Source organism: Python bivittatus, unplaced genomic scaffold (assembly GCF_059951505.1).
Source record: "Python bivittatus isolate LINGU-HERP-01145 unplaced genomic scaffold, Pbiv_v1 ctg000070_np1212, whole genome shotgun sequence".
Lineage (NCBI taxonomy): Eukaryota > Metazoa > Chordata > Lepidosauria > Squamata > Pythonidae > Python > Python bivittatus.
The window spans coordinates 19,937,946-19,954,410 of record NW_028277034.1 but is presented as its reverse complement, the minus strand read 5'-3'; the positions used below and the strand labels follow the sequence as shown (position 1 = coordinate 19,954,410).

At 35.6% G+C, this 16,465-nt stretch overlaps 1 protein-coding gene across 4 annotated transcripts in view; it reads left to right on the top strand.

The window, feature by feature from the left end:
* The window catches only part of MND1 (meiotic nuclear divisions 1), a 49,701-nt gene that overhangs the window by 31,946 nt on the left and 1,290 nt on the right, over positions 1 to 16,465 (top strand). For 2 of the 4 annotated variants that reach the window (XM_007442323.3, XM_088132742.1), the window contains 2 exons: positions 1,052 to 1,096; positions 3,233 to 3,632. The exons of 1 other annotated variant lie outside the window; for it this stretch is intronic. In XM_007442323.3, the coding sequence (XP_007442385.2) occupies positions 1,052 to 1,096; positions 3,233 to 3,339 (152 nt within the window). In that variant the 3' untranslated portion in view covers positions 3,340 to 3,632. Of the gene's footprint in view, positions 1 to 1,051; positions 1,097 to 3,232; positions 3,633 to 16,465 lie in introns of those variants that run through there. One more of the 4 variants, XM_088132743.1, reaches the window with a different exon arrangement.

Here is a 16,465-nt window from a genome sequence, read left to right as displayed (position 1 = left end):
TTTTCTCAGCATTCCTAGAGACAAACTTGTACATTGACTACTGCCACTAAAAATGCTAGGCAGTACTGGCAAACCAGGGCTGCAGGTGGGTATAAGAACTATAAATTATATCAGGATTTCAGTGTGGGACCCTGCTGGAGTGTGTATGCAGTTCAGAAAATGAAAAGAGACCTGAAAGAGCTTCATTTGCTACATCAGCAGTTTTCATGTGTCCTAATAGGTCCCTCCCCACAATCTTTTGAGTGCTCATAGGCTAGTCTAGAAATATTTCAGTATTATTTTGGTATGTGATTAAATCGTCTCATAAAACTGATGTATACATTCTTTGGGGGTGTTTGCCTTAACCAGCATTGTCTGTTTCTATAAGCAAACAAATGCATTGGTGTAGAACTTTGGATACAGAAGCTTTTTCAGTTTAGAAAGCATATTCTTACCATGAACTTTACTTGCTGCCAATTCCCATGTAACATTGGCCACTTTTGTAAATTCCCCCATAGCAGAGGAAAGTGAATAACAAGAATATATGAATTGCCACATGAAAAAGTTGCCCCAATAATTTATAACAAACGAGCAAGGGATTTTACAAAAGGGTAAAGATTCTGTAATTCAACCATGTTTTGTTTTATTATAAATCAAAGGTGAAAAGTAGAAATAAAATCATTATTTCAAATAAACATTCCTGATTATGCATCACAGAATTTAGATAACCTAACCTTTGTACAATAGATTGTCTCTTGTTAGAACATAGGCTCTTCTAATTCAGTGAAGCACTGAAGGATTCTTATTTTCTATACTGTGGCTGGATATACTGTATGCCAACATATTTCAGTTGTAACTGGTAGAAACTGTTGCTTCAGCATATCATTTCACTTTGATGTAACTTCACTAATCTTATTTGAGTATTGGTTGAATATTAACTTCAAAAGAATAGTAAAACATTTTCAAGTTATTTAAAATACATATTAGTTTTAAAATATAGTTTTATTCTTTTGAGCCTCTTCAGCTATGGAATTGCTTCTATGGAATTTTGTTTATTTGTTGTTCTTTTCAGGCCAAGCAAATAAAATAGCTAAGGAAGCAGCTAACAGATGGACTGGTGCGTCTGCATTTATATTATTTTACAGCATTCATACTTATATGAACAAAAATAAATTCATGGAAAGAAACAATCTTTAATATAAGGTTTTAACTACTATTTTTTACAGAAAACTGACTTATTTGCCAGGTAACAGATTGCTAAAAGATCATAAAATAACTGTTATTGTTGAAGTTTGCCATTGCTCAAACATGCAGACATAAATATAATTTTTGCAATTTTTGATCCATACGTTTTAATGTTTTTGTGTGTTCTTAGTTGTACCCTCTCAGTTTTTTGTAGATATCATTTCTATTTTTGTTAGAAAATAGCATTATATATAAATTTGACTAATTCAATCTGCAAGTAATGAACAGAACAGGAGATTTACTATGTTCTAAATTCATTTATACCCCACCTATAAAAGTAAGATATCTTTTTGAAAATTAACAAAGTACTTGAATTAAAAGCAGTAAAATATAGGTGTATATTAATTTGGAGTTACTTGGGATTTTAAATTAAAGTGCACAGTAGTATTTAGTTCATGGTACTCTTCATATAAAGCAGCTGACACTTGCACAATAAATTTGCTTGCTCATTATCAGATATCTATTCACAGTGATGATATTTTATTATATATGATTTTATGCATCATATTCCTTCATTGGAACAGTTTTCCAGGAATAGTCATGTGTAATCAAGTCCAAAATAATTGGCACATAATCATGTTTCCGCTGCATCAGTTTTTACCACTGAGAAGTCAATCTGCATATTTTACCTAAAATGAATCAATAAACATGCAAATAATTAAATACGAAGGATTGTCTTCTTCTGTATGAAGCTGCCAGCTAATTGAAATAGTTTTTAGAGGCTCTTCTGTAGAAGTTTAGAAGTGGCCAGCAGAGAGAGACCCTTCTTGATTTTAGAGCTGCCATCTTTGAAATGTTTATATTTACGGTTGCATCTGGCAAAGTTCTTTTTATTTTTCAAGACCTTTATTTTTAAACTTTTAAAAATGTTTTTCCCTGTATTGCAAATGTATGTTTTTGAATTTGCTATTTCAATTGTTTTCCAGCCACTGAAGGGTAAAAAACAGTGTGTTAAATGTTTGCAAGTAAACTGAATATGTTAGGTATTAGATACTTGATTTCCTTCCTTGTGATTTTTCATCTTTGTAAGGGTTTAATATCAGTTGTCATATGGTCATCTCCTATATAGAATTCACTCACACTGAATAGGAGTAAACTCTGGGATAAATGTGTTATATGTCATGTACGTGATGACTATCTCATTCACGCACCTCATGACATATGAACACCTATCCTTAAGGTACTGGTTTTCCTCAAAAATGCTTTCCCTCTGAGTGCTTTGTTGAGCAATCATGCATTGTTGAGTACAATTCTTTCAAGGTTACAGTACCATCAGTTTTACAGTTTTAGTATCCATTTGATACTAAACTGGATGTAAGATGCCATGCAGGAAATACTGTGGCACTTGAATCAGCAGGGAAAATCAAGTCAAGTTTTTTGTTTTTTTTAATCAGCACTATAAAACTGAACAGTCATGAATTTTATTGTATTGAGTTGTAGAGAAATGGAATGGCATTTCAGTCTTCTGCTTCAGTGTAGGCAGGGAAGGATTGATTTCTTTTTTTAAAATCCTACATCAGATGAATAGGAATGAAACAGTCTTGGTTCAAACCTGGACAGAACCTAAATAAACAGAGCAAAAACTGGTCCCTGCTAGTATAGCAATCCCAAGACACATACGACTTTTCAAACACATGTAATTCCTCAGTTAAAAAGTGTGTATCTCAAGTTCTAAACACAGCAGATACTGTGCTGAACTGTTTGTTCTGTGGCTATTGTGCAATTAATTGCCTTTTGGAGAATTATTACCACTGAAGTGTCTCATACAGGAAAGGGGCTTCAGTGTAGCTCTTGTCCTCATCCCTACATGAGAATTGGCAATTACAGAATAATCAGTGTTAGATGTTGCAACTAAAAGGTGAATAATGTCTGAGAAGGGGCCTCAGGATGACAATTTGTGGAGATGTTATTATCTTCAAACATTAAGGGTCTTTTATTATAATCATTTGGAATGGAATACTTAAAGAAAACCCTAATATCCATTATTTTTCATCTATTTTGTCTACAGATAATATCTTTGCTGTAAAATCCTGGGCTAAACGGAAGTTTGGTTTTGAAGACAGCAAAATTGACAAAACATTTGGTATACCAGAAGACTTTGACTATATTAATTAAAAGTGTTTAGAAAGGATACCACATAATTTAATATTGTTCAAGATGTTTTTATTTTTTCTTTCATTTCCCCACCATTACTTGTATTGAAGTTAATAAATCTGAAAACACTAAAGTAATTTTGCTTGTTTACACTTTGATCTTCCTGATAATTGTCTCAAACAGAAAGCTGCACACACTCTATGCTTTAAAATCTGTTGTATTAGTTGCATGAAAAAAAGTAAAAAGCTAGTCCTTTACAAAATAGTGAGAGAGATAGGAAATTATTGTAATCCTTCTAGAATTATTTGAAAAATTAAAAGTATTAAAAGACCTGTGATCTGAAGGGGTGTTTTTTTTCTAGATGTTGGGTGAAATATATTTATTAATTCGAGTATTTTTTTTCCATGTTTTTAATTCAAAAAGGTCCCAGAGCAATTTCAACAGCATAATTAAACAGGCTGGTGATTTTTTCACTCTTCTTAAACGGAACTGAAAAACACTGAATTATTTTTAAAAGTAAAATCCAAAGAAAAAGGCAATTCATATAATTTAGTGGAAGAAAGAATGTACGATGATATTTATGAGCTTGCTTCTTAATACTGACTTTTGATGTAGAGCTTGAAGGTTTCCATTCTTATTTTTCATTAGACCTCATAGCATTGGGAATAACTTCAGCAGCAAAATCCATTTATTCAGGCCAGGGTACAAATATAAAACAAAGAAGGAAAAGATTATTGCTTTAGAAATTCTGGAAATGTTACATTTTATATGTGAACAAATTTCATACAGTTTATTTATTTTTTCCTATAAGCCTCTTTCACCAGCAGCAATTGCAGAAGCTCTACACTGTGTCCTATTGTCAACTTAATTAGTTCTGCGCTTTGTTTTGTTCAAGCTTATATTATTTCAATTCATGTTCAGTAAGCTACTTTGGATCCCTGCTGAGGTTGAAAGGCAGAATATACATGTTTTAATTAATTAATTAATTAATACTTCTTCTTTGTCTATTTTTCTTCTTCATATCTCCCAGAAAATTTGTTTCAGAAATAACCAGCACAAGGACCACAGATACATAAAAGCACAAGTTTACAGATATACAAGTATACAAATATGGCTGCTGATAAAGATTGGCATTGTTTCACCAAATTCTCCAATTCTTTCCAGGCCTTGGTCAAAGTATATAGTTAGCAAAATATATGCATATACGTATATTTCTATATACATTTAGCCAACCTATTTTCACATATGAAATCAGTTAATGGAATGTACTTATTCCATTATCACTCTAGCCACTCAGATCACTCTTTATGACAGTCCAAAGATAATGCATGTGATACAGATCTCCAGCTGACCAATCCATTGTGAGCGTTTTGCCTTTAAAAGTTTAATGCAATTTACCAAGGGCTTGTTGTTTTTCAAGTTTTTGCTTTTCCTTTTTTTAGATCTTATTATATTCCTTTAATAAATATTTAAATTTAGACTAGCAGTTTGAATATAAATTTTGGTAATTTCTTCTTATCAACCACTTGGGCCAATTTTTATTTATACCAAAGTGAAAGTAAGAGAAGAGCTGATTACCACAGCTCTTTCCACAGTAACAGTAATATCAGCTGGTCAGTGTTTATAAGCAATTAATTGTTTTATAATTCTAGAACTTCCCTCACTGGATTTTGAGTAGGGAAGAGAAGGGTTTAGTTAGATAAATCCATTTTGTATAGTTTTATCTATATTGCAAGCAGTTGACATTCATTTGAACTTACAAAAATGGCTCCTCTTTACTAGTGAGTGGAATTTCAGTTGACTAGTTCTCAGCTAGAAAATAATAGACAGTAATGAATGGAGAAGAGTGTGAGAGAAAAATAGGGGCATCCCTGAATATGTCTGTGTGCTGCCACCAGCAAGTCGTCTTACAAATAGAAATATTCCACTTGTCCACAAGTCAGAGTGAAAGTTTATTGGAGCCTTTTAAAAAGTTCCTTGTTACTTCGTTCCTTATATATTCTCTACATTAAGATTGCAATTTTAACTATATCCAAATGTCAAATTATCAAATGCTTGGTTGGCAATTGTCCTTCTGCTCATTTCTCTGATAAACACCATTTGAGTTCATTTCATTTGTATATATTATATGGTCCTCTAAAATAGTTAAATCTTTTGATGTTTCTCTACATGTTAGGAAAGCCTAGACCTCTCTAAGCAAAAGTAATGAGCAGAAACATTATGGTTACTTACTCTAAATACTTGTCCTAGTTGTAATTTAGCACTGCATTAAAATATACATGAGTCATACATTACTTCTTACTATGGGAAAGAATCCCAATCCTTAATTTTATACATGGAATAAGTTCTTAAAGATTTCAATTTGGTAATAATTTTTGAAAGTCTGGCCTTTAGGAAATGCATGTGGCCTAGGAACTCAAACTGTGTCTCTGATTCAGTACATTTTACTTAAAAAATATGCACTTTGTAATGCAGTGTTTCAAATCCCATCTGCGTGCTGGTATTAACCAGTGCTTTGTACTAAATTCTTTGAACAATAATATCTTCAATAAACAATCAAAGATCCTTGTATCTCCTTAGGTTAAGTAAAAAAAAAAATCAGGAATTGATAAATTCCAGGGGATGAATTATTAATGGAGTAAATGCTACTGTAAGTGGCCCCATTTATATAGTGTAGGAACTTGTGCTTAAATTTACAATGTGTTATGCCAGTTGAAAATGCTTGCTACTATCACACAGCAGTTTTATTTAGTTCTGTAACTAAAACAATGAATAATGAAATTATGTAAGGTGAGAGTCATAAAGCGAACAATTACTCCAACGAGCAAAGTTTCCATTTAATTATGCATACTTTTGGAAAAATGAAAGTTTTCAGTATGGTCCCAACTGAGGATGGATCCATCCCAGTGAATGAACAAGGGTCCTAACTGAGGATAGAAGCTGATGTCCTATAAGCATTAATGCAATGTTTGAAAAAACCTCTATATTTTGATTGTTGGCTTCTAATTACCTTTCACCATTACTTGTTCAGGGAATATCACTTACCTTCCCAGCATAACCCTTTGTGAACTTAATCTGGGAGTGGCTGTAGTTTGCCCATTCTTCATAAAGAGGTCTTCATCCATTTTCATCCTTGCCAGCTTAATGGGACAACATGCTCCTCTTCTTTTGTAGTGTTTCCCATAGACACCAAGGTATTATAAGATTTACTTATCTTCTGAAGGTTCACAGTGTGAGAAATTGTAGAAGTTTTACTATTGTCACTAGGGACAATAGATGTAATCAGCATTAGTGTAGGGAGTTTTCTCTTTTTATTCCTCCCAACTATATAGCATGCCTCTAATTGGTAGATGAATATTCTCAAGGCTATTGTAACTTAAGTACCTGTTTCTGGTTGCCACATTCCATCTCTGATACTAGCGGAGATATTCTAGTAGAATATATAGTCCTTATCCTTTTACTCAGAAAACAGCTAGATCAGGTATTTAGGTTTTCTATCTAAATATAGTTTCCTGAAAAATACTGTCTTTAATAAAACAATAAGCACTGTTCTCCTAAAATCCTTCTGTGAATTATTCTATAATTTTTATTTCTTTCTGTATACTATTGTATTACAGAAAACTATATTTTCCCCCTTTGATTTAGAGTGGTAGTGTTTGCTGAGGATATCGTTGTGAAAGATGTTGAAAGCAAGCAAATGGGCAGAAGATCCCTCCTCTCTTGCATTGTTGGTCTTCTGGAATAGCATCCCGTCTTTAGAGACTTGAACAGCCCAAAGGATAGTCATCTTTTTAATGAACATTGAAGACCTGGCTTTTCCCCCAAGCTCAGGGACAGGTTGGGATGTGAATCCACCTGGATTAAATTATGTTGTGTTTGATGGTGGTATTTTTCTGTTCCCTTATTATGATAATCTTTTACTCTGGGGAAGGTTTTGTTTTTAATTTGTGCACTGCCCAGAGTTGCTGTGAAGTGGATAGAAATTTAGAAATCAAAAGTGTGAATAAAGAGATACATTTATAAAAGCAGATAGCTGTAACAAACACATAAGAAAGGGCAAACTTACTGCCATCCCTTCAAGGAGTACGCAAGCCTGTCCTCTTGTTTCCCTCCCCCTGTACAAAATGTGTGTCTGCAATGCAGAGCTTCCGCTATCCACACAGATAAGGAAGAAGCTACACTTTATGTATGATGAGAATGATGATAGCGTGCTGACAAAATAGAACTAGAAGATCTACGCCTGGTATGCGTGCTTACTTATGCATGGAGTAAGAGCCATGTAACTCATTGGAACTTATTACAAAGGTGAGCATGCAAGCAATTCTTTGTGCTTGCAGCTTAGCACTAAAACCTCTTACCGGTCAACCCATTTCTTTTCTGTAAACAAGTTCAAAGCAATTAAGTACCCTTAGGATCCCTTCACTAATTTTCACTGCAGATTACATGGAATAAACGGGGCTAAACAGCAATCCATAGCATAGCAGCCTATACATACTTACCAGGGAATAAGAGTAAATGAATTTAACAAAACTAATTTCAAAGTAAACATTTATGCTTGCTGAGCCCAGATTTCCAGTTCGCCTGTCTGTCTGTCTCTCCTTGTGTGTGCAGAGAGAGGATGGTTTGCATGTAAGATAATGCTTTGTATGTGGATGGGGATCAATTAATTTTGCACATGGAATGCCTTATTAATTCAATATTTATTTATTCTCATAACCTTGCTGGTTTTGGAATGGTACGCTAGGATATAAGTGTACATATTGTGTCATAATTTCTTGGGAGAAAAGTATCTAGTATTGGTTTCAGTAATAGTTGACAACCATAGTTGACAAGGAAGGAAAACTGAGCAGCACACAAAAACTTTGCATGTATTTATAACCATTTTTCTGGAATTTTCGTTTTGGGAGGGAGGAATAATTTTAAAGTCAATCTACCTTTTCTTTTTTGTTTTTAATTTGTACTAAATTAGAATGGATTTTGATATTCCCGAAACCTACGTACTTTTGTTTGAATATTCCAAGTTTTCCTTAATATAATGCACTTCTGTTTATCATTTTCGTAAACATGCATTATATGCAGATTTTCATCTATTTTTTAATTAACAATCTGGAACTTCACATTCAAATACAAAATAAATTAATTTTGCCCAGTTCCCCATTTAATTTTTCTTCTTAGACTTCAAGATCAATACTTAGCATTTAACTCCCAGCAAGTCCAGGCATGTTACATTTGGCATTTTGGTCATGATCTAGATTTATTTATCTAGCACAATGAACTTAGTATGAGGAATGTTGGCCTTTGATGGCTAGATACAATGTGTTTAGACTTGAAACAATCTTCAGTCTTGAAATCAGACTGTCTGACCTTTTCAAAACAAGTTACCAATATCATGGCACCCCAATAATTCAGTCATAACATTTCTACAGTTGTTAAATAAATAGAATAATTCCTCTGTTACATCTTTGGGAGACTGTGTATATTTGGTGTGTGTATGAGTAAAATGTGTTATGAGTAATACCATATATACATAGAGTTTAGTGATTGTGAAATGTAATTATTAACAAATATTGGCCTCTTATTTGTATTAACACGTGATATTTGCAGAGGATTTAATCTCCTGACAATAAGTTTTCAAGCTGTATTCTTTCTTAATGCAAAGGCAACTAATGTCTTCTCTAACATACACAAAACATCTTGTTCAGGAAAAAGTACCTTGTCTATCCTGAGGTTCGTAAAGGATAAGATACATGGCTGAATAAAAAGAGTAAAAGAAGATTGGATGTAAGGGTGAATTAAAGGATACAGACCACATTCACTGGAGCTATCTGAATGAAATATATTGGTTCCCAGTTTTTACTCAGTGGGTGAGCAAGCGAAGCAGTAAGGTCAAGAAAGTATAGTAAAACTACATTGTTTGACTGCTGGACACCAAATTAGTAGGATCTTCTCTGAAGTATGTGACTTATTGAATGTAAGAGTTGAAAGGGCTTATAGATAATTTAATCCAACCCCTGCACAATGCAAATTCACTGGAATTACTATCTTCATTTTCTGCTTGGACTTGCTGTTTTATGCCTTTGTTTTTAATATTGTATGCCACCCAGAGTCACCAATGAGTTGAGAAGCCTTAGGAATGTGATTCGTAAATACATAACGTTTGATAATTATATTTTCTAATTTCTTGTTGAAGCCATTTAGAAGTATTGTATGCTGAACAGCACAGAGCTTAGAATGGAGCCTTGCAGTACACTCTTCAACATTTTCTCCCAGGTCAATGTGCGGCTGTAGACTTGCTGGTTACAATTGTTCAACCAACTCTGTATCCATCTAATGGTAATTTATTCCCACTCACATTTTGTTATCTTCCATACTAGAGTCTCACCGGAGACTTTGTCAGATTTTCAGATTTGTTCAAGTAAAGGTACACTGTATTCACTACATTCCCATTGTCAGCTAAATTGGTCATTCTGTCAGAAAAAGGAATCAAATTGGTTTGGCATGCTTTATTCTTGATAATCTCATGTTGGCTCTTGTCAAGCAATGCATTCTTTTCTAAACATTCACAAACTAGCCACTTAATCTGTTTCAGACTTTGCTTGGTGTTGAGATCAAGTTGATGGTCAGTAGTTCAATCCTCTTTTTTCCCCTTTCTGTAGATATAAATTTTTGTCTTTCTCCACTGTTGTGGCACTATGTTCGTACTTCATGTTTTCTCAAAAATTACAGACACCTGCAAGCTCCTTCAAGATTCTTAGATGTAATTGGTCAAATTTAGAAATTTGGAGTTGTTCATGGGAATCAAATATTCCTTAACTAATCTCTTGAGTTGCCTTGGTTGCTCTTCCTTTCTTTTGTCATGTTCTGCTTAAGTGTATGGTACTTTAATAAATTCTCCTTTATGGAGGAGACTGAAGCGAAGTACGGGTTCTGTCTTGTCCTTGTCACCAGTTCCTATCTGACCATCTTCTGGCTCCTGACTGTTTCTGAAACGAATCACAGTGAAATGGAGAACTGTGTTCCTCTTGCATCTTTCCTACAGTCTTACAAGTAGGTGACATACAAATTACTGTAAAAAATAAATAAAAATAAAAACTAGGTAATTAACCTCATTAAAAAGTGCTTCCACTGAATCCTCGACTTATCCCTTTTCCATGCCATGGTTATCTAGGATCGTTAATTGACATAAAATGGTTTAACAGCTTCCTAAAATGAGTTGGAACATAATTTCCATTAATCCCAGTCAGCATGCTGGAGGGTGCCAAATCAGGAAGGCTGATTTAATAGTATTAATACTTACCACAGGAAGAGATAATTTCATGTTCTACAAAATGTACTGCCTGACTTGTCACAATAATTTTACTTAGGCTACTTTAAGTAGGTTCTACCTAGGAAAATCTTATGTGAATGGTGACGGCTATATTTTCCTAATGCAAGTGATGTTTAGTAGGTACATGATGAATACATCTGCTATGCGTTTTCTGTTCACCTTATAAATACATCTGATAAATGCAGGAGATAAAGGGGGCAATGTGTTCATTTTTCTAGGTCCAGTTTTCTGTCTGCAAAATTTCAAAATTTATTCAATCATTCCTGCACATTAAATATAGTTTTATAAAAAATCCTTACCAACAAAACCTTTGGAAAACAGAAACAGAGGTGTCTCTTCCAAAATCTTTGAGAAATGAAAGGTTAGCATATGCATTGTGTATTCTGTAAGGGAGATAATTAAGGAATATAACAGTAGAACAATGTAAATCTGTTGTTTAGTTCATAGGAATGCCGTGACGATAAAAGGACAATGAGGAAGGAAAAATAAAATTACTAACAAATACAGTGGAACCTCGGGTTACGAATTTAATTCGTTCCATGACTCTGGTCGCACCCTGAATTGGTCGCAACCCGAAGGAAATTTCCCCATAAGGTTCAATGTAATTACCGTTAATCCGTTCTGGCGTGGAGGACAGGGAGGTGGCTATTGCTTGGAGGGAGAGTCCCCCTCCCTACGACCACATGTCAGGGGTGGAAAATGGCCGTGGACCACGTGTCAGGGGCGGAAAAATGGCCACGGACCATGTGTCGGGCGGAAAAATGGCCGCAGACTACGTGTCAGGGGCGGAAAATGGCCACGGATCACGTGTCAGGGGCGGAAAAATGGCCGCGGACCACGTGTCAGGGGCGGAAAAATGGCTGCGGACCACGTGTCAGGGGCGGAAAATGGCCGCGGACCACGTGTCAGGGGTAGAAAAATGGCCGCGGACCGTGTCACGGGAGGGAAAATGGCCGTGTATCCTGTTCGTACCCCGAGGTGGAGTTCGCAAACTGAGGTAAATTTTTGCAGCCGGAGCTGGTCGTAACCCGAAAAGTTCATTAACAGAGGCGTTCGTAACCCGAGGTACCATTGTACCAAACACTCTACTCCCCCTCCTCCAAACTGTCACTTAACCAAATTAGGCTGATACTCTATGTGTGTGTATTTTTCAGTAAACATGTATAAACAATACCATGATCCTTTGAGGTCATTACATCTGACATGAAGTACCCTATAATTGGTGCTTATGTATATACAGTGGTGGCATATTCATCTACTAATGTAATGCCAAATGAAATAGGATGATAGGATCATACCTTGCCCAAGGTCAGCTCTACATACATAAAGACATTTAGGTGACCAAAGTGGTGGTTCCTGTCATAAGCCTGGTCCTGGATCTGGACTACTATGGGATGATATAATTTGTTTCTACCAGAGCCTCTACAACTATAGCTCCATTACTTTCTCCACAATCTTCCCCAAAAACACTTATGTTAAGGAGAGTAAATCCTGACCTGAAATAAAAACTTTATTGTGTTTGCATTTGCTTTTTCTTTCTATTTTTTCTAAGAAAATAAATTTGTTAAATTATGAAAATTAGCCAAAAGTTTATTGTCTTATCTACTAAAGTAAATGTAATATTAAAAGTGATAGCATATTAACATATGCTGTAAAGTTTTAAAGTAATCTATCTGACTATATGGGTTAGGGCTAGGGTTAGCCCAGTCTTTTGGGCTAGTAGGAAAATTTGGAACTTTGAGATTGTGGATAATGTCAGAAAGTGGTTGCCATGATGGATATGACTAGCCACAAAACTTCCATGTTTCCAAAGGGTAATTGGTAAGAGTGCTCCCTTCCAATCCAGTATTGTTAGGTTTATTTTCCTCCTCCCCACATTTGCGTTTGCCTTATTTTCTGGGCAGGTGGACACTCCCAGTGTTAGCCTGTAGTCAGCCACTACTTTATTTACTAAGAACACCTATGAATTTTAGGACTGGCAAGTGTAAGGCTGTCTCCACAGTAAATAAGAACTTTTTCTTGGCTATAAGAATGGCCTTGTGTGATGCCATCAATGGTGCCACTTCATTTTTATTTTCTGCCAGCAAGATCCTCTTTTTTCCCTTATACTGAACTCATTGTGCACTTATTGGAGAAACTTCAAGCAGAAGTTTGGTCAAGAGGGTCAAAGAACAAGCTTTAATTACACATGTCAAGGATACTCAACATACTTCTTTTAGAGCATGAGTAATTCATTTGGACTACTCAACTCTTAAGGCATACATCATCAGTTACATTGCAACCATTGTGTGCAAAGTATGAATCAGTATTTAGTTGAGGGAAGGATTATTTAAAGGGTGGAAGGTTCATCTGGCTATTCAACACAGAGACACACCTACATCTTTTTCAGACTCACCCAGTGTTGTATATTTTGAGCGTATACAATAGGCAAGCAGGTAACCATGTTGCAGGTAGATGGTGTAATTTTTGTAGTTCTTTTGAGTAAGCACTGTATGCATAAGTATGAAGTATGGACTAGATCTTTGTAAGACATAAATATATATTAAACCAGTATTAGCTACAGAACAGTATTCTAGTCCAGAATCTCATGATTTATGTTACAAATTACCTTACTATTTCATTAGTGAGATGATTCATAGGCCTATCAATGATCAGGAATAATTAAGACTCAAAGATGTCTCTTTCATATAAATATCAACTATATGGTATGGCCCCAAGCCATCTTTCAGCATATTTCGAATCAGTGGCTGCCAAAAGTTGTTAAAATGTAAAGGCCATTTTGGTGACAACTTAAGAAATGGCAAAGATTTGAAAACAGGTCCACTGAGACCTGATTATCCAACATGGAATCTCAGAAAGAAAAAAAAAAATCAGGGAATTGTAAAGGTACTATTATTTTTGAAATGTTCAGAAGTCTTTCTATTTTTAGCTCTATTGACATATAATGTAGGTTCTGGCACACTTTACATGCTTTCCATTATGAAGTTATTTGTATTCAGTCTTCCTTGCCTAAAATGACACATAAGTTAAACAAGTGATAAATAAATGGGTCTATTATGGAGTGATCCACATTAAAAAGCAGCAGATTTCAAACCATATAAGGGTTCAGTTCGGTTCTGACTGAAATCATGAACAGTCATAGAGGCTGTGGGTGTTTGGACCATCCCGATCTGGGGATATTCCAACTATGACCTTGGATGGGATTGCACTTCCCCATTCAAGGATTGTGTACAATTTGGAAGTCTTCCTGGACTCACAGCTCCTGCTCAATGAGCAGGTGGCAGCTGTGGCCAGGAAGGCTTTTACCCAACTTCATCTGATGTGCCAGTTGTGCCCTTTCCTAGATTGGGGAGCTCTTCAGGCAGTCATGCCCTGGTCACCTCACAGCTTGACTACTGCAATGCAGTCTACATGAGGCTGCCCTTGAAGATCCCCAGGAAGCTTCAACTGGTCCAGACTGCGGCAGTACAGACAGTGATATGCATGCCTCAGTATCCCCATGTAACACCTCTGCTTCGCAAGCTGCACTAGTTGCCGGTTTGTTTCTGAGTGATTCAAGGTGTTGATCACCACCATAGGGCCTGGTTACTTGAGGGACTTCCTGTCTCTCATAGTATCTGCCCAGCTGGTTCAATCTGGCATGCTCTGGATTGTTAATTAAACAATGCCATCTGTCAGGACCCTGGCCTTCTCTGTATCAGTGCCTACCCTCTGGAAAGAGGTTCCCTCTAAAATTCAAATGGCTCCCACCCTACTGCTCTTCGCCCAGGTCTTTGGCAAGGATGACTAACACCCCTTTCTTCTTTTTTGTTCCCCTCCAGATTTGTTTTCTTCACCATTGTTGTTCTGTCTTGTGCTGTGTGTGTGTGTGTGTGTTTTTAATTGATTTCTGTTCTTAAATGTTTTTAACAATTGTAAACTGCCAGAGTTACTGGTAGTCGGGCAGCATATAAATTTAATAAATTATTAAATTACTACTACTACTACTACTACTACTACTACTACTACTATTCTAGAGACTAAGCCCAACTGATAATTGTGACTGAATCCTGTCCCCTTCCCAGCTCCTGGCAACCCATTTTCTAATTTTTGTTGCTGACTATCTCTGGGCATTGTATTGCTTTCATCTACCGCTAGAAGAGTTGGTCTCTAATAAACCATGCAGGACCGTAAATATATGTTGTATTGGAGATGATGTACTGGAAAACTGTTTTAGACGTGGAGCTGTTTTTGAACTTTCCTTGTATAAAGAGATAACTTTTCAATAAAACCTGATGCCCCAAGTCAGTAGCATAATCGATCAACTTAAGATGCAGATGGGGCAATATATTCTCCCATAACATCTACTCCAGAAAACTAGATTAGAAAAGTGGACCGATATCTCTAAAATAGCTCAATGAAGCTCCCCACAAAGTGTGTGCATGTGTGTTGTATGCATACGTGCAAGGAGTAGAAGAACAAATTGATGAATTCATATTGTCGTAATGAATTAATGTTTTCTACAGAATTCCAATTTCCCATATCTATCAGGGACTGTAAGATATTCTACCGTTCAGAATTGCTTTATGCCCTATGCTGATTCCACAGGACTTTATATCCCAAAGTGTTCATTTCTTATCTTCTGGTAATCCTGCCCCAGCTTCAAACTCATCTACACAACTAGATAGAAACCCACTTGGAAGCTGAAAACGTCCATGGTTTTTTCAACTAAAAAAGAAGAGGAACATTTGAAGGAGTCCAAATTTGGACAGTATGTCATTTTATCTGTTTGAAAATTCATAGCTCCTGTTATACAAGGATTTAGTGTTTACCAAGTTAAATGTTAGGTTATCTTGCCTGTGCATTCCAGACTTTTTTTCCCCATTTTCTGAAATTTCTAATTTTTTATCTCTTAAATGTACCAGACATAATAAAAATGGGAATTCTAATAAACTAATTGCTCTTGCAAAAAGAGAGAGATTACTTCTTACCTTCTTGCTTACTGTATTACTAGGCATGTTATATTCTGTGGTATGAAACTAAAAGACCCGATGGAACATAGTTTTTGGCAAGAGATTTTTAATTTCTATAATTAATGAAAGTAATTTGCAGAGCAATGAATGCTTTGAAAATGAATCAGAACTACAAGTGTGAGCATAGCACTTCCCTGTTATTAATTAAAACAACCATGTAAGCCTGACCAAAAAAAGGTCACTGCTTTAAATACCACATTAAAAATATGCTGCTTTAATAACTTAATTAAAGCAGTGGTGTTTTTCTCATCCTTTGTCTGAGTCTGAAAAATGATGTACATGTTTTGATGAGTAGCAAATAGGGGCTGAGCTTGCATGCAATCTGAAGTACTTCTCTGGACAATGTTCAAAGTACGCACAGCCCTAGTAGTACTATTGTGATTTCATGCTGTTTCAGGATAGTGGGAATCAAACACATAGAGTTGCCATTTAGCCTATTCTGGACAGTACTGTACCCTGGCATAATGTTTCAGCTTTGATTACTGTCATTCATATAGTATCTATGACTTTAGAGTATTTTACTTTTTGGGGATCTGTACCACCAATACAGATTGTATTCTAGAAAAAGTGGAGTCCAGCTTACCTGGTAAATCTGAGTTACCAAATTACAGTACTGCTCCCATATGACTGTATCACTGAGTTTAGTATAGCATCAGAGAAAAGACATCTGTTGGACCAGCCTATTTGTTGCTTGGTATTTTGCTTAGCTTAAATATTTGATGAAGAGAGGGATTTTTTAAACTGTTGGTGGATCTTAATTTACTTGCTCTGCAGTGATGTTGCTGCTTGTCTGTTTGGGATTGGTATC